The 18,293-nt window shown below is 47.1% G+C and overlaps 1 protein-coding gene across 1 annotated transcript in view; it reads right to left on the bottom strand.

The window, feature by feature from the left end:
* HEXA (hexosaminidase subunit alpha) overlaps positions 1-18,293 on the bottom strand; it is a 294,421-nt gene that overhangs the window by 118,750 nt on the left and 157,378 nt on the right. The window contains exon 11 of the mRNA XM_069624622.1: positions 16,613-16,796. Coding sequence (XP_069480723.1) covers positions 16,613-16,796 — 184 coding nt within the window. The remainder of the gene's footprint in view (positions 1-16,612; positions 16,797-18,293) is intronic.

Raw genomic sequence — 18,293 nt, 5'->3', positions numbered from 1 at the left:
CACTTCACTTAACCGGGACAGCATCACTTTTCTCCCTATGGGCCAGCTCCTTTCTACATCCTATGCAGCATGACTTTTACTGGGACACAGCTTCCTTTCATCTTCTGGCCCAGCTCCCTCTCCAGCCCCCGGGACTCGGCTCTCACTCCAGATCATGAGATTCTGGTCCCTCATGCTATGGGGTCTACGGGGTCTTTTTCCTCCCCCTTTGTCACCCTTGGTGATGGGTCTTACTTGTATTGGGGGCAGTGTTGTCCTCCTTCTTGTCCTTTCCTTTCCTGCACCCCCCGCAGCAGGTTTCTTCAGCTTCCTACTTTTTCTTGCACTTGGGTTCTTCTTCTTTAAGACCGACTCGTCGCCAATGTTACGAAGCAGCTCCCAGCCTTCTTAGGTTGACATGCTAAGTTTATTACAGCTTCTCAGGACACCCTCACAAGCAGTTACATAGTCCTTAAGTAAGTTACATTAATAGGACAGAAACACTGGCAGCCCATCACCCAGGCTTCAGGCTGATTACCTGCCCAACATAGAACCTTCCCTCAAGCATTCCGACACTCGGACACAAACACTCCACATGACATCACAATATTCTTTCTGCATTCCCACTACCAAGCTAAGCCAGACAACAGTAACCCACACATTAACCATGCCCCAACAATTCCTACAGGTTACAGTCCACTCAACATCTCTAGTGAGCAAGGAAATCCAGATGTTGATCCCTTCCTATATGCCTAGAGAGGCAGGATGCAGCCAACTGAGGACACACATGAATCTGATACATGTGCAAGAGGTTGCTGCTGATACTCTTGCACAGAGGAAATAAGCCTAGCATTTGGGCTGTGACTGCCCGTATCGATGGGATCATACTGATATGCAAGTAGTTCTCCTCTGGTATGGCCCAGACAGCCAACATCCTCTGGAGTTGTTGCAGCCAATGCAACAAGCTATTTTCACTTCAGTTTGCTCCAAGTACACTGTTTCTCACACTGAAGCAGAGTAAGCCACCATAACTCAGAGAACCTAGGAGAAAGAGCAGAAGAGAGGCATAACCACAGTTTAAAGAAATTAAAGAAAAAAATTGAGTACTTGGGGAAGATCCAACAAATGTGACACAAAAATAGGTTTCAAAAACTGTATTAACTTGATCAGGCTGGGGTTGAAAAAAATGCGATCGGAGTCTAGGAGCTGGTTTGAAACTAGAAGGAATGTTTTTGCTTCAGAATGAACTAAGCTAATGGTGCTGGGAAGGATTAAACTACAAGGTGGCAGAATTCCTACTCCGATAGGGATAGAGGTTTCCCATAGCTATTGCAGTTTGTGAGATTTAGCTCTCAGCATGTTTCGTGGCTCCAGCTAACAAACAGAAAGGGGTTGGGATAAACACCTGTAGAGCCATGGGCAGGGGGTCTGCAATCTGCGGCTCTCCAGATGTCTTGGACTAACTTCCATGACCCCTCACTATTGGTTGTGCTAGCTTGGAGTGATGGGTGTTGTAATCCAAAACATATGGAGTGCCAAAGGTTGCAGATCCCTGGCCTAGGGACTTTAATGAGGTGCCCTGCCTGTCCCCTGAAGGTGGGTGGTGGAATAACCAAGGGGGCCATGTGGCACCACCTGCAGTGTGATGCTGTGCCCAGAAGTGGTAGAGGATGGATCCCCTGGCTACTGTCACCTCGCGACAGGAATGGGGCTGGGAACATCACAAAGTGCTCCAGACATCTGTAACAAGAATATGACAAACACGATAGCCCTAGAAATTTAGGAAGAATATTCACACATTCGACAAATGGCCACATTCCAACTGTTCCAAGCTGGACACTCATCTAAATGAATTTGCTTGCTACAATGCAGGATCCTCTTTGGTTTAGAAATGGCAGTTCCGAACACCCAACGCAGAGCTCTCAAGTCTTGGTACAGGCATGCGACTGATTCAAGCTGCGGGACTAGCTACTTTTAACTTTGGTCCCTAAGACGCGCAAAAGCTGTGCATCACGCACTGCGGCCAGCTTGGTTTTCAGCATGTTATAAAACAATATAAAATAAATCTCTAAAACACAGTACAGCAAATTGCCCCAATAGGAGTGACCAATTCTGCGCTGGCAAACCATTCACGTGCACAAGCCCTTACTGAGAGCACTCCATAGAGTCAAGTTTTGGCTATGTAGAAAGGGAAGCCACGAGTACAGCAGTGGGTTTTCTAGAGACGGAAGGAGAGCAGAAGGAGTAAGTAAATAAATGGATTGCAGATTGGAGGAAGGGTGGAGAAAGGAGAGATGATGTAGTAGGGAGAGGCAGATTGGAGAATTATGAAAAAGGAGGAGGATTGGGCATTCATCAAGAGAGGAGAGGAGCTGGTGGTAGGAAGGAGCAAAGAGTGAGGGCATTGAATGAGCAGAGGAGGAGTTGGTAGGGGGAGGAGTCGTCAACCATGCTTAAGAAAGAGGTTAGAGGAGAACTCAAGTTAAGATCTCAAAAGCTAGAGTTAGAGGAAGTGCATCCTTAGCCAAGTCAGGTCTCACCTAGGTGGTAGAGCAATGAGGTGATGGCAAGGAGAAACAAACAGCTGGAAAGGGGAGCAGCCTAGGGGACTACAGAACAGCCCCATAGGAATAGGAGCGTGAGAGAGTAAGTGTGTTAGTGTGGAGCAGTGCCGGGACCTAAGAAAAGGAGGTGCCCAAGTCCCCACGCATATACTCAAAGGCAGACCTGCGGTTATTCTTGCTTGCTGGGAACTCTGGGCATTGCCGAACAAGATACATGAAGAGCAGTTGTCACAACTTCACGCAGTCTAGAGAGGAACATTTGTTTCTGCTTTGTATTCATCTGGCTTGAAGATCAACCAGAGACACCAAACAGGAGTTACACTCACAAAGACTGAGGGGCCCATAAAGCACTGTTAGCTAGCACCAAAGACGGTCTACAGACTTATTTTCCCTTTCAGGAGACTCTGTTATTACCTTTATTTGGCTCCTTTCCTTTGTATACTCTGAGATAACACTCGGTCAAAACAACAAAACAACTTTTTGTCTCCTGCCTCTTTGAAGATGAGCCCTATCACAAGCAGCGTGTTCTCTAAAACATAATGGGGTTTCCCTCTTGTTGCTTGACAGTATCAAGACAAAATATACAAGCTTTAGGGGGATTCCTAATTCGTGGATACTAATCTCTTGCAACGCGTCCAAGTATCCCAAAGGGAGTTTCCCATTGACTAAGCACAAAAGGTTTTATTAAAGACTATATACAATCTTGGGCAATTTGCAAGGGGTCAGAATGGCAAGGTGGTCTTCTGGCTACCAAAAGGTTTCCTCAAATGTTTCTCTGGGTCCCTCCCCATTGTCACCGTTAGCATCTAGGTACGAAAATGCTCAGTCGATTGCTCTCCTGGTCACAGGTGTGCCTTCCTTCCTAAGCCACTGATTGAGTAGTCCCTCTTCCGTGGAGGAAGTGCTCTTCTTGTAGCTCCAGGATCTATTGCAACATGTTTTCCACAGTGTTAAGAGGGATGTTCAGAACCAGTACTGTGAGGGTTCGGAGAGGCCACCCTAGTTAGTGAACAGGGTAATTGGCACTTCGGTTCTACTCAAACTATCAAGGTAACAGACAGAGCAGTAAGGCAGACTTCAAGAGACATGAGAGGTATATGATTGTACAGTTAACCACACACAGAGCACTTCTCAGTAAAGCAACACAGGAGTACAAAAATATACAGTCATTAGACCTTAAAACGAGTAAATTAAAAGTCAAGCAACTACGACTAAAACACACTTATAAAAACACACACACAGTGGTTTTCAAGCAAGATCACCTATACTTTACACTAAATCCAGTTCAAATTAATGAAAAGATAAAATGTGAACAGTAGAGTGAAGAATAAATGCATTAAAATCATGAACCATATACTCTGGTCACAATAGATTAAGTAGCCCTCCCCTAATAGGTAAGTAGGCCTCGTGCCTCAAGAGGTAAAGTTCCAGGTAAGCAGCGGATTAGAGAGCAGGAAGTCTTAAAAATCCACCATGAACAAACTTTTGCAAATCCAACAGGCAAGTACGGTTCCAGAATAAAAGCACTTTGGAAGTTTAAAGGCAAGTAAAAAGGATTTAGGGATACTCTCCCAAACCCACTCCACTAGGGGATACCCATGCGGGGATCCTTTACCAGAACTCTTCAACCATAACATCCTTATGATGGGGGGAGGGTGAGAAAATAGGTTATGCAGGCTCGCATCTTGAACTCAAATACTCAGAGTGACCATCTAGGGTACTCACACTATGATGCCACTTACTTTAGCCATTGGTCCAGTTGCAGGTGGCCCAAAGGCCATTGATGCCGTATCTGAAGTTAGGTTTGGTTCAGGCTAGACAGTGGTTCCGTACACTGATGCAACAGTTCAGAAGCTCTTCTAGCAGGACAGACTAGGCAAATCAGGACAGCAGGTAACATGAAGAGAAGGTAGCCCCATGACACAGCACAGATGAGCAAAGTTCACCCCAGTCAGGGGTCAGCCGGTGAGACACTTTGGCGAGAAGGAAGACTTGGCTTCAAGAAAGCCCCTCTTCATACTTCACAGCAGCTGAACAGTAGGTCAGCCACAAGTCATGGAACCTGCAGAGCCCTAAACTCCAGTTTAGAGCAATGACAGGTACACAGCAGAGAGGCATCTGTAGAGCTGGGACAGCCAGCATGGTGTTCAGGGGTACTCTGATGGCTTCTGGCAGCAGACTTCTCGAGCAGGGAGCTAGACTGGTTAGTCCCACTGGTACAATGTATGAAGCACCGATGAGGGCCTTGTGGGACTGCGGTAAGAGGGGAAGGGCTTCACCAGAACTAGGCTTTGGCAATGCTGGTGGCATTCAACAGCAGCCTTCTGTGCAAGCGCCTCTTCTTTGGGATCTTGGTTTCAGACGCCAATCTGAGAAATGGCTGCAAGTCTCCTCTTATACCGAATTCGGGTGTGAGGCTTCCCCAGCTCACCAATGGGAAGGATGGATCAGCACCTTTCAAACAAGTGAGGACTGTCAAATAATGGACAGCCTAAAATCCCACATCTGCACAGCAACAGACATCTCAAGGCTTGAATGTGGCTTTGGACAAGACACTTCCCCACTATCTAGCCAGGACGCACCCACCCATTACTTTGCCCACGAGTGCAAGCTGCATCCTGTGAAAATGCATGCTTTCTTTGGCACTTCCGGACCTGAGAAGTGTGATGAATCCTACAGAATCCTCACCAAGCCCCTGTCTAAAGTCTCCTCCCAGGTGACCGGGGAAACAAAGACACTTTCTGATTCTGACCTTGGGGTGGTGTTCTGCCGGAGGATCGCATGGGAGGAGAAAGGGCCCAGGGGAATAGGAGAACTCTGTGGGGTGCGACACAGTATTCGTCTCCCTCTATGGAGGACATCTCCTCAATACCAAAGTATGTAATGGCTTGTTGTCATAATCTTCTTTTCCACTAGTTCAACATCTTAATGTGGGTAAAAACCATCATGAACCCTTAGGCATTTAGAAAAACAAAAACCATTCTAAAAACCTGGAGACTTATAAAGCTAGAAGCTCCCCTAACCCCCAAAGTTACAGTGAAAGCAAGTCTGTAAATAATAATCCAATCGCTATACAATCCAGATTTGTGATTAATCCTTATGTTACTCTTTTAAAGAATATTATGGGAAATGGAAATGAGTGAGACTGAAAATCAAATCAGAAAAACTAATTTTGTCATTTGGGACTTCAAATCCCATAGTTCCCGAAGTACTGGGAAGAAGAATAGGAACAAAACTGCAGGAGTGGTCAGCTTGTTAGTGGGAATGACCACATCTGAGGGAGACTAGGAGGCTTAAAAGGCTCCCTCAGGTGCCAGCCATTAGTAAGCAGGGAGAGCAGTGTGAGCAGAACCTCAATGAGGGAGAAGACGCCAGGACCACTGTTGAGCAGAGAACAGTAGCCGGTCCTGAGAGGGTCTTTTTCTCCAGGAGCTTTAATTACAGAGGTCGTGTAGCAAACCAAAAACAGCAGATTGCTGGGCCGCAAGGAGCCACTGAAGCAGAGTACCTGTGAGCAGTGAGGGAATGAGGCACGCACACCTTACCCGTGGAGTACACCAGCTGATAAGGACCCTGGAGCGCCCGAGACTGCTTGCATGCTCGATACAAGCATTTGCAGAGTAGAAAACACTTGCGTAAGAGTCAAAGTAAAGGCAATGGCAATTTTGAATACCAAACTTATCAGAAACCATACAAAACAGTATTTTCCGAAGCCAAATGTCTGTCTTTAAGCATGAGCTTTTATGGAGAATCCAGCAACAAGATGGGGCAATACTTTTAAAACATGATGCAGACAACCATTACCCAAACCAAAATAAAGAAAAATCATGGCAATTTAAAACCAACAGATGTTGCCAAAGGCAGGAGGGGACAAATGAAAGTTCCAAAGGTTGTAAAGCTTATTGTCCATATTTTAAGAAGTATGTAACAAAAGCGGGTATATACCCTCATTGCCAAAGCCAAGGAGGAAGCAGACTAAAACCACATCCTTGTTAGCGTTTGGTTGATAAAGCAGTGGGGAAGCAGGAGAGACAAGAAGGCTGCCCTTCTAGAAAGGCTGTTCAGAAGGAGAGGGGCATAACTTGCAGAGGTTTTGGGAAATACAAAAGAGAGCTAAATAGAAGCAAGAGTGGAAAGAAGGCTACACTTCTGAGAAAGGCTGTTCAGAAGGTGATGAGCATAACTTGCAGGGGTTTTGGAAAGAACAAAATAGTTCCAAAGAACGCCAATGTGAATTTTGCATTTCATAAAGAATTACTTAAAGTCTGATGTTGCAAAGTGATGAACACTGCAAAACTGTTATAAGATAATCCTAACCACAGAGGTACTTGTTTGTGAATTACTGTTTGGGTCGGGGAGTATACCCGATCAGAGAACCTTTGAATTAGTAGGCATGGCATGGGAGTAAACCAGGTAGAAGTTGATGAAGTGCTGTGAAGTGGTATTAACAAGTTATTCTGACAGACTTTCATTGCTGAAGAAAGAACTGTATACAACTGCTACAGAAGTGTTATATATCTTCAGTAATAAAAGATTGTAGCAAAACATCCTGACAAAGACAATTTATGTTGCTCCTATTCAACTAAGGAAATGTTCTTTGTTTATGTGAAGAAGATAATCTTGAATCTTGCCATCATTGGAGGAAGAGAAAGAACTTTCTTTGTTGAATCACTGGCATGTTGGAACTTGCTGTTATCAAGTTGGCGTTACAAAGACCTGTGTTGGAACTTTGTTGAAAACCAGGATGTCCTTGGTTTCTTTTTGGAACTGTGACGCAGAAGCCTGCTTGAATCTGGGGAAGGGGAATTCACCCAGATTATAAGGAGAGACCGTTGTCATATTTTGAACTTCTATCATATTATTTTGTTGCCTTTGAACTGCCATGCATTATCATGATGAATTACTGTATGTATAAGTGTGGGTGACAGATATCCTTTGTCAGAGTGTATCCTTTAGTTTATTTTAGGCAGCGAAATCCTTGTCACGGTAGGGATAGTGAAGCATGTATCCAACCTGTTGAGTTAATAAAATGGCATCTTTTGAAAAACCTTCTCAAAGTTGTCCGCCTCACATTTCAGACCCCTTACAGAAAGCAAAAAGAAGGCCAAAGAACAGGGCAGCCAAAAAAGGGCAAAAACGACATGGCATGGCCATGTTGAGTACTAGGTACTAAAAATGGTATTATGCCAAGAAAACAATACATACTTATGGGATTCCAAGATGGCTGCCGACACTAGGTAAACGTGTGTCGGTGGCGCTCCGATAACCCCCGAGCCTGGGAGGCGTTCCACCACCCCCTTTCAGGCATCGGAGGGTCAGGAGACTTTCTGCCCCCCTTTTGTCCCTTTGAGCAGTTGGTGGTCGGCGAGTGGACCGCAACCCGCAGTCTCGCGAGGAGCAGTGCCCAGGAGACCGACGAGTGAGCCCAGGGAGCGGCCCGGGCAGAGATCCCAGGCACAGTGCAGGGCTGCGGGGAAGCCAAGGGTAGGGGGGCCTGGTCGAGTCTCGGCCGGCTCTAGCATTGTGGAGCTGCGGTTCCCTGAGCCTTGGGAGTGAAGCGGTGATCTGGCGCAGCTCCCTGAGTCCCGGAGTGGCAGCGGCTCGAGAGGGCACTCGAGCGCAGGGCCCAAGGCACCTCCCCCTTCGGAATGCGGCCAACTCGGGAGGGCGTCAGAGTGTGGAGTTCGCCGCCGCGCCTCCCCGGTACCTTGGAGCGTTGCAACCCAAGGGGGGCACCCAACAACAGAGACTCTGGTGCCTTCCCCCAGGTGGGGCTGGCAGAGACCGCCCGCTGGAAGCTCCAGAACATCTCCGGCAACGTTGCAACAGCTGCACAGGGCGCCCGGGAACGAGAGCCAGAGGAATGGAGGGGTCTGTGGCAAGAGACCCGTGCCCCAGAGCCTGTTTGTGGGGCGGGGCGAGCCGCATGGAATCAAAGCCCAAGCAACTCAGCAGGCGGTGGGGCGAGCTCCGGTAGCGCCATATTAACGGATCCCGAACTGGAAGCATTAGCAGGCAGTACTGGTGACCGGGATCCCGGCCTTGGGGGCCTGGGTGCGTGGGAGGGCGCCTACCCCCGGGGACAGGCTTGCAGGTTCATAGCCCTCCAGAGAACGATTTAACATCCCAACCGGGGGGGGGGGGCTCCATTGTACTGGGTGTCCTGAGGGAGGCCCTCCCTTTAGAGGAGGGAAGAGGAGCAGAACCGGGGTGCAGCGCCGGACTGAGACGCCAACCCGGCCTCCGCACACGGGACAGGGTGACCCCCCCCCCCCAGGCGACGAGAGACGAGATCAGAGGATCAGGGGGGCACGAATCGCGGCGTGACAAGAGTGGCGACTGCATTTCGGATCTGCAGCAAGACAACGGTAGCATGGGAGCCAAAAACAAAAGCAGATCTATCAAGAGTGGGTTCCCACAGGCAAAAGCATCTCGCCCGCTCATATCTATGTGGGCAAGTAAGGATGCACAGGAGGGGAGGAGCAACCAGCAGGATGAGACCTCTAAATTGACCCAAACTGATGGGTCGCAGCAAGCCTCCCACTTCTCCCGACAAGATCTACATGGAGAAATGCTCTCCCTGCAGAATTTATTGGCAAAGACGTTCCAGGACCAATTTCAGCTGATACGGTATGATTTAAATCGGGCCCGGTCTGAAATTAAACGGGAAGTAGGCAGACTGGGTGAGAGAACGGATTTGGTGGAGAGCGGTCTGCAGGAGGTGAGCAAGGACGCAAAGGAGAACAGTGAAGCAATAGATTGATTGGATACAGCAACACGGAACCTTGAGATTTGAAAGGAGGACTTGGAAAACAGATCCAGGCGGATCAACATCAGGCTAAAGTTGTTGCCGGAGACGGTCCTGGTCAAGGATTTTGAACAAAAAAGTGTTTGCCGATCTATTGGGGGAAGACTCACCGGACAGGATTGAACTGGACAGAGTACATAGAGTGGGCCGCCTTAACACCACCCGGAACCAGAGACCAAGAGATGTGCTAGCGGCCTTCTCGAGGTATGCACAAAAGGAGGCAGTGTTGAGGGCTGCAAGACTGAAGGAGCCGATAATGTACAACGGACAGAAAATCGTGCTTTATCAGGATCTTGCTGGTAGTACTCTACTCAAGAGGAGTCAGATGGGTCCCGTGCTGGCGAAGCTCCAGGAGCAGGGAGTTAAATACAAATGGACTTTTCCTTTTGGGCTTTTGTTGAGTGGGAGGGGTCGCAAAGACGGGAGTTAGGGTTCAGCCACACAGTGTTCACTCTCTTAGAGGTAAGAGATATCTGGGGCGTAAACCTGAGTTCCGGGCGGGAGGAGAGGTTTTACGGGGACGCACGAAGGGGGAGGTCATCAATCTTTGACATTCAAATGGATCACGCATAACGTCAGGGGGCTTAATTCCCCATTAAAGAGAAAGAAGCTTGAGCTTTTCACGAAAAGATACCGCCCGGATTTTCTAGGCTTGCAAGAAACCCAACTGCTACGAGGGGACCAGCATAAACTCAGACTAAGGGGCTTTGACCAAATAGTGCACGCCTCAAGAGAGACAAAATCCAGAGGGGTGGCCCTGGCAATAGGTAACATGACCAATTTCAAGATAGATTAGGCGATTAGAGACAAAGAAGGTAGATGGTAATAGGATCCGTTGGAGATGGATTCTACACGATAGTCGTGGTCTACGCCCCCAATTCAGGACAAGAAGCCTTTCTTCGGCAACAGAGAAGGGTCCAATAATTTCGGAGACCTGAACATTGCGTGGGACAGAACAAGGGACAGGTCAGGTGGCAAACTCAGGGGAGGGGGAATAGTGGCTTCACCTGCTTTGCGGGACAGAATGTCAGGTGTAGGCTTACGGGAAGTTTGGAGGGAAGTGAAAGGGGACGAGGAGGGGTTCACCTTCTCGGAAGTTCATGGGACACAACCGAGAATAGATTATTTTTGGGTCTCAGTGAACTTGGTGGGGAAGGTCAAGGAGGTGGAAGTGGGACCTATGGGCATAGCAGATCATAAGATACTCATAATGCAGCTTGAATTGGGCTACTCGAGGAAGAGGTTATGGGGCTGGAAAACCCTGAATATCTGTTACGGGATCCTGTCATTATGGGGGAGATGGAGAGCAAGATAAAAGAATACTTTGAAAGCAATAAAAGGGGAGAAACGGGGGAGGATATCCGGTGGGATGCATTCAAGGCTACAATACGAGGGGAAATTATGGCAGCCAAAGCACAAAAACGTAAGCTGGTGATAGCCCTGGATACCCAGTTGGAAGCGGAGGTAGAGGTGGAGGAAGCAAGGGTAAAGCTGTTGAGACGTCCAGCAGACGCAATCCTAGGGATTATAGAAGGGTGGTGGGTCAACTGAACCTGCTAAGAACTAAAAAAGCGGAAGGAACCCTCTTATCGGTGAGGCAGAAATTCTTTGCCAAGGCCAATAAAACTGGCATGACTTCTCCGTGGGGCAGAGTCGAGAAATACAATCACAGCCCTACACAAAACCATGACTGAGTACTTTGAATCTCTATATAGGTCGCAAAACCCCCTGGGGCAATACCAGGAGACGTTTTTAAGTAAGGTTCAGTTGCCAGTGGTAGGGAACGAGGCTCAAGAAATTATGAATCAAGAAATCACGGAGGACGAGGTAAGGGGGGGGGGGGTGATAGGGAAGCTGCCCTGGGGTAAAGTTCCTGGCCCTGACAGCTTCTCGGCTGCCTTCTATAAACAGTTTGCCGGGCTACTGGTGCCACACCTAACCTATCTTTTTAACACTTTCAAAGCAACTGGAGGAATAACCCCTTGCATGAAGGAGACCAAAATCTCCTTGATTCAGAAACCGGGGAAAAACCCTCTGGAAAGGTCCTCTTATAAACCGATAGCCGTTATCAGCGTCGACGCGAACATTTTCACTAAGATATTGGCGAATAGACTAGAGGGGCTTCTTCCTGACCTAATCCACTAGGACCAATTGGGCTTCATTAAGGGAAGACAAACGGCAGACAATATTAGGAGGGTAGCACACTTGCTAGAAAAAGGTGGAAAAAACTAACACTCCCACGGGCTCTACTTTTGCTTGACGCTGAAAAAGAGTTCGACCGGGTGGAGTGGTCGTTCCTTTTCAGGGTTATGAAACGCATGGGACTGGGCGGGACCTATCTGCAAATGGTCAAAGCTAATTATAACGGACCACGAGCAAGGGTGATGGTTAATGGGGCGGCATCCAGATTGTTCCAGTTGCAAAGGGGTACGAAGCAGGGCTGCCCCCTATCCCCTTTACTGTTCACTATATATCTGGAGCCTCTACTTCAAGCCATTCGGGAATCAGGGGACATCCAGGGAATTCTGTTTGGGGGGATCCAGCATAAAGTGGCAGCTTTTGCTGACGATATGCTGCTTACCCTCACTGATCCATCCCAATCCTGTAGGGCCAGTAGATTACTGCTTGAAAGCTTTGGGGAGGTATCGGGGCTGCGTACCAACATGGGCAAATCTGAATAAATGGACCTGAGACTGGGGAAAGAGGAGCAGGAAGAGCTCAAAAGATCCTCTTCGTTCACATGGTGGCTTGGGGGGATTGTGTATCTAGGGGTGAAGATAACTCGGACGCTCCTCGGGTGGTTCGCAGCCAATTACCCTCCGCTAGTAAAAAACATCAGAAAAGACCTTCACAGGTGGCAGAATCTCTGCGTTTCCTGGCTAGGGAGAATAGCAGCTATAAAGATGGTTATACTGCCACGCCTTTTATATTTGTTCCAGGCTGTCCCTCAAACAGTCCCGGAGCGCTTTTTCAGGGCGCTTCGAACCATAACAAACACATTTATTTGGGAGGGTAAGAAAGCCAAGGTCAGTAGACAGTTACTCACAGCCCCAAGAAAAGAGAGCGGACTGGCCCTCCCCGATTTTTGGCAATAGTATGAGGCTACGCAGCAGAGAGTCATTAGGGAGTGGCTTCAACAAGGAGAGAAGCACTGGATGAAAATGGATAGGGCGGTAGCTAAGCATGACCTGGACGTGGTGTTATGGGTCCCAAAATGCCACCAGCCAAAACACATGTACATGAGTTCCATCACTAAATTGATAGCGGAAAACTGGGACAGGCTGACCAGGCAAAGAGGCATTACTACCTTTCCATCCCCGTTTACACCAATATTCAAAAATGGGGATTTCACACCAGGGCTGGAGAGAGGGGCTTTCAAAAAATGGCAGGGAGGGGGGTGTAGGAGGATGCAGGATATGTTTATTGGGAAGGATATTAGCTCTTTTCCAGAATGTAAAAGGGATTTTGCCCTGGAGAGGAGGAAAGATTGCGGTACTATCAGTTATGTCATTGGTTGATGTACCCAGAGAATAAAGAGGCAGCTATCAGAGACCCTACTAAATTCGAAAAAATTCTTAATGTCTATTGATGGTTCAAAAGGGCTAATCTCGCAGCTGTATGGAATTTTAGATGAGGCCAAGCCGAGGCAAAGCTGGGCCTTTATGGGCAAATGGGAAAGGGTGCTGGGAAGAGGAATAGAGAAGAAGGAATGGGAGAGACTATGGAGGATAATCCCGAAATTAGCAAGAGCATCCCAGACCCAGGAGGCTTGGTATAAACTTATATAAGGTTGGCACTACACTCCAGCCCGCCTACACAAACTATACCCTGGGAAATCTAGTGACTGTTGGAGGGTGTGGGGCGGAGGGGACTGCAGAGCACATTTGGTGGGGATGCCCTAAAATAATGCTCTTCTCGGAGGAAATTCGGAAAGCTCAACAGGCCTTTGGACCAGGGGGGGGGCAGATCCCCAGAGTTGATGTTGTTGGGCATTCAGCACAAAGACATGGAATGTGCATCTGGAGCTAGGGAAAGAGCACAGGTGATGCTTCCTATTGCAGGAATGGCATGGATTGCCCAGAACTGGAAAAGCACCACAGTACCAGCATTTCAGGTTTGGCTCCGGAAAGTCTGGGAGATAGTCGCGGTGGAATGGGCGACGTATTCTATGAACAATGCAATACAGATCTTTGCGAGTGAATGGGGCGAAGTGTTGGCCTTTCTCAGAGACGCCTTTAGGATTGGTTGGCGCCCACAGCGTCTCAGGCTATTGGACCTACAGTGAGCAGACGGGGGATTGACAGCGTTTTGGAGAGTTAAGGAACACTGGGAAGTGGCTTGTTTGTTTTCCTTGGGAGGGCGGGGGGAAGTGGGGGGAAAGTGAGGGAGACTGTTGGAAATGTTCATGTTTTAAAAATGTTAATAAAAAGTTTTAAAAAATGGCTTATGAGTGGGAGTGGCACAGCTGCTGAATACTCTTGAATACTGGGGGCCTGAGCAAAATACAATTTTCCCATGTGTGTTCACTTGTAACGTGGAATGTGCTGCAGCTCTCAACATCAAGGGGATGTAAGGGATGAGACACCATATTTATGTAGCACCTCCTCCATTTCCATCTGACTCCAAGATGGCATTACCGAGTATACTGCTGCAAAATTGCTCTGTTTGCCCTCTTGACTCATTGGAATGACTGCAAACTCCCCATCTCCAAACGTGGGTGACTCATGGGGCATCACAAAAGGTACTTTTGTACTGCGCCACATTGAGATGGAGGTGTGAATATTAGCGTGCACTACATTGAGATGGAGATGTGAATATTAACCCGCGTCACATCTAGACAGAACTGCAAAGATTATCATTGCGTCTCATCCAATAGATTTGTGAAGACTAGCATTGCCTCACATCTAGACAGAACTGCGAAGATTAGCATTGCGTCACATCTAGACAGAATCGTAAAGATAAGCTTGCGTCACATCTCAACAGAATCCTGAAGACTAGCATTGTGTCACATCTAGACAGAATTGTAATACTAGCTCACATCATATCTAGACAGAATTGTGAAAACTAGCATTGCATCACATCTAGACAGAATTGTAAAGATCAGCTTGCGTCACATCTAGACAGGATTGTGAAGATTGGAATGAGTCACTTCTAAATACTGATGCCACCAACCAAACCACTAAACAATCTCATCCCTCTGCATACACCTTTGACACTCTACACAACCACACTGCAAAAGCACTACAAAATGCACGCACTTTACTAGATCGCAACAGCAAAACCCTGACGGCTACCAACCGAAAAGCACACCTAAGCTCAGCGAACAGTGTTAACCTAACTGAGGCTGCCAATAGCACATCACAGCTCTCTTGCTCTTTTCTCACTCAACCTTACTAACCCACCCCACCCTCTTTCCTTTTCAGATCCGCCAGGGGACCACTCCAGTGGTGATAGTGCATGGTATAAATATCCTTTAACATTAACCAGTCTTGCCAAGTCATCTGGCAATCACTGATGTTAAAAAGTAGCTCTGCGGGCATTGGCTCGTGAGTGTCATTTCCTATGCTCTGCAGGTTTCTTGTCTCTTCCTCTTATGTTTTGACTCAGGAGGGAGATGTGGGGCTTCATGACACATACAGCTAGTAGTGGGATGAAGGCCATGTGTGATCATCCTCATACAGCCTCAGGTGAAGCTCTTACAAAGCAGATTTTGTCCCTATCCCAGGGTCTCTCAGTCCCCATCCACTAACCTCTCAAATGTGACCTCATAGCAGCACCCATATCCAAAATGGGAGCACATGGTACTGACAGCCCAATGAAGGAATCGCTGCAGGGCATCCTCATCTCAGAGGAGAACACACAGTATCACTACCTCTGAGAATAGACAACCAAGAGTGCAAAGTTCAGAGCAGAAAGTGCCTGCACCACAATATTGAGAGCACAAAGCATCAACAGCAGAAAGTGGAGAGATCAACACGTCAGGAGCGAACATTTGGTATTGACAGCGTGCAGAATCCAAAGCACAGAGGTGAGCCCAGGATACAAAGATCCCAGACAAGAGAACGTACAGCATACACAACTCATGGGAAAGCACCAAACCAAAACCAAAGGTTGATTATCTACATGATTTAAATAAGCAAAAACAGATAGTATCCCTAGGTAGCGGCATAACATAGCATCTTGGCAATTCAGACTTCCGAGAAGAACTATCTCCTTCACTGCTGGTGCACGCTATGGCAAAACGAGCAGCAGGACGGAAGAAAATAAAAAAGTGTTAGAACTGAATGATAACCTAACTTGTACTCCATGAGTTTATTGCACATAAATGTCAAGCTTAACATCCTGGCAGGAGGCAAAAGGTTTGCACATGAAATAGATGCTCTGCATACGATATGGACATGTGCACCCTAACAGAGGGAATGGACAAGGGTTACAGAATATTTAAAAAAGGTATGGGATGTGGGGGGGGGGGGGTTCATACGGGACTTGCTACCGTAAACAGGTTAGACCGAATGAATGGAAAGTTCATGGCTCTAGGGCTACTGCAATGCACACACTTACTTGCACAGAAGTCAATCTGTGCCTTTCCCATCAACCCCCACCAGTCTGAGAAATTGTACAGGGACAAAACAGGAGGCTTTAGAAGTAGCGAGAATGGCAAGGGGAGAGGAGGGCCCATATAAATGCCTGGATGGAATTACTTACATTGCCTCAACACAAATCACCATGTAATGACTCTGGAAATGTATCCTTGGACAGCAGTAAGGTAATGAGGATGATTAAAAGTTCATTAGCGGAAGTACGAATGAAGAGAGTACCGTTCCGCAGGCCCATTGAAAGGAAGGAAGTGGTTACATCAAGATCATTTTATGTTACACTACGTTTGAAAAGAGATTAGCATTTATATCCCCCCATCCCGACCCTCCAACACACACACCCCAAAGTAGCTTTTTCTTTTTCTGTGAATGCTAGTCACTACTCATCCAGGGTAGTCAATGCTCTGAGACACAAGATCTGGAAGAGTAATGAGGATGAACTTGACACAATGAATTTATGGTAATGTCCATATATCAAATGTCTGGAATATCTATTTGCAAACGTAAGGGGGGTGTCGACTTGGTAGAATGAACTTAGGGATTTGTCTGCATAGGAATTGTTGCAGTTTACTGTATCACCAAAGTTGTTTAAAGGAAACCTTATAAAGAGGAAAATTAAAAGACTCACAGCACACCCCATTAAAAAGGACCAGCTCACAACTTACCTTCGAATTCTAGTGGCTCCACCTGGTATTCATCCCGCCAGTCCTGCCCATAATAGATGACATTAAGGTACCAAGGAGACGACAGGAGAGCTCGATAACCTGCTTTTGTTACAGCGGCCAGCTCCTTCAGGTAGTTCTTGCCTCCTGCACCTTTCCACACATGCACCAAAGTGTCATTCTTCATCTGGAAGAACAGCAAACAGTCAGAAGAGGCTTAAGACATAGAAGAGAGAAGGAAAGAGGTGGTGATAGATGAGAAAAGGTTGGAAGACATAGGAAGAAGCAGCAGAACAGAATACTTTTCACTCTTGCCTATATGCAAAATTGATGAAGGTACACGCAGCTAGTTTTCTTTCACCCAGCCCTACCCTAACCCTAATAGTACACCTTTGTAGACCTGTTGTCGCAACTTTTTTCACTGTCTCTGACAGTCAAGTCAAAATGTCAAAGGCCAGTAGCTGGAGAATGTGGGTTCACTGCCTGCATTAAGCTATTTGCAAATGTTGCGATAGGTCTCGATAGTATGTATGGCAGCTGGCGGGATTACAAAAATCCTTGCAGGCATCCGACTTGTTAGCAGCGTCTTTCAACCACAGCAATTTTTCAACCAGCTGTTTTGAGCTGCAACCACTAGTGTGAAAGCAGTTCTTGCACAACTCTCTATTGAGGGATGTACAACCACTAGCACTATGGTGGGGCAGAACAACCAGCCGAAAAGGGAAGTCAAAACTCGTGTAAAATGATGGAATACAAGAGCAGTCATTGTTAACTCTAGAAAGGGGACAAAGGTTGCACAAAGCTACAATGAGTCCAGACTTGTATCCATAGAAAATGCACCATGCTGATAAAATGAGCAAATACACCTTCATTAGATTACACACACCTATATAATATGCACACTTCAACTAATTAAATAAGTACTTTAAGGAATAAAACAGTATAAATACCTTGGATCTCATGTTCTATTGTGGGGTAACGAATGGAATGCGTAAAAGCCTTGAGTAAGTTCTTTAACACCTTCCATTCACGCCACATTTTCATGCATTTGTATGGTGGAGATGAAGGGGCAGAACGCAACTAGCGTTTCCACCGCCTCCCTTCCTCTCTGCCATACAAATGCTCCAACATATGCGCCGCCATGTATTTTCATGCAGGCACAAATGCTGGAGATCCCTATGGGGTCTGCCAGCTTTATGCACCCACCAAAGTTTCATGCGAGTAAAATATTGTACATAGAAACCAATGGGGTAGAGACAATAGGCAATCTATGTTTAAGTGGGTAAAGACAGGTAAGTTCCAGTTCTTTCCCACAGGTGCAATTCTAGCAGCAAACAACCCCAAAGAGGACCAGGGAAGACCCAACGTTTCAGAGGTCGGTTCGAGCACCAGGAGCCCCAGAAGAAGGTGCAGCACAGCAGCAAAAGCCCCAATGGAAACAAATGGGAAAAAGTAATTGGGACTCATCTGTGGATAGTCTCGACTAGGGACCCCTGAGGGTAATTATCACAAATAACTCAATGCCCCAGGGTCTAGAGGTACATACGCACAGTGCTGGTTCCTGTAAAGTTTGTTACAGGAAGGCTAAACAATCTAGTAAGTACAGAGCTTCTTTTCCTGGTGTGGTTTACATGGTGCAAACTCACAGGGACTTGAAACCGGGACCAACAACGTCTCCAACAAT

The sequence above is a fragment of the Ambystoma mexicanum genome, chromosome 11 (genome assembly GCF_040938575.1).
Source record: "Ambystoma mexicanum isolate Mex_15411 chromosome 11, UKY_AmexF1_1, whole genome shotgun sequence".
NCBI lineage: Eukaryota > Metazoa > Chordata > Amphibia > Caudata > Ambystomatidae > Ambystoma > Ambystoma mexicanum.
The sequence above is the reverse complement of the archived record's forward strand: the minus strand, read 5'-3'. Positions and strand labels throughout refer to the sequence as shown.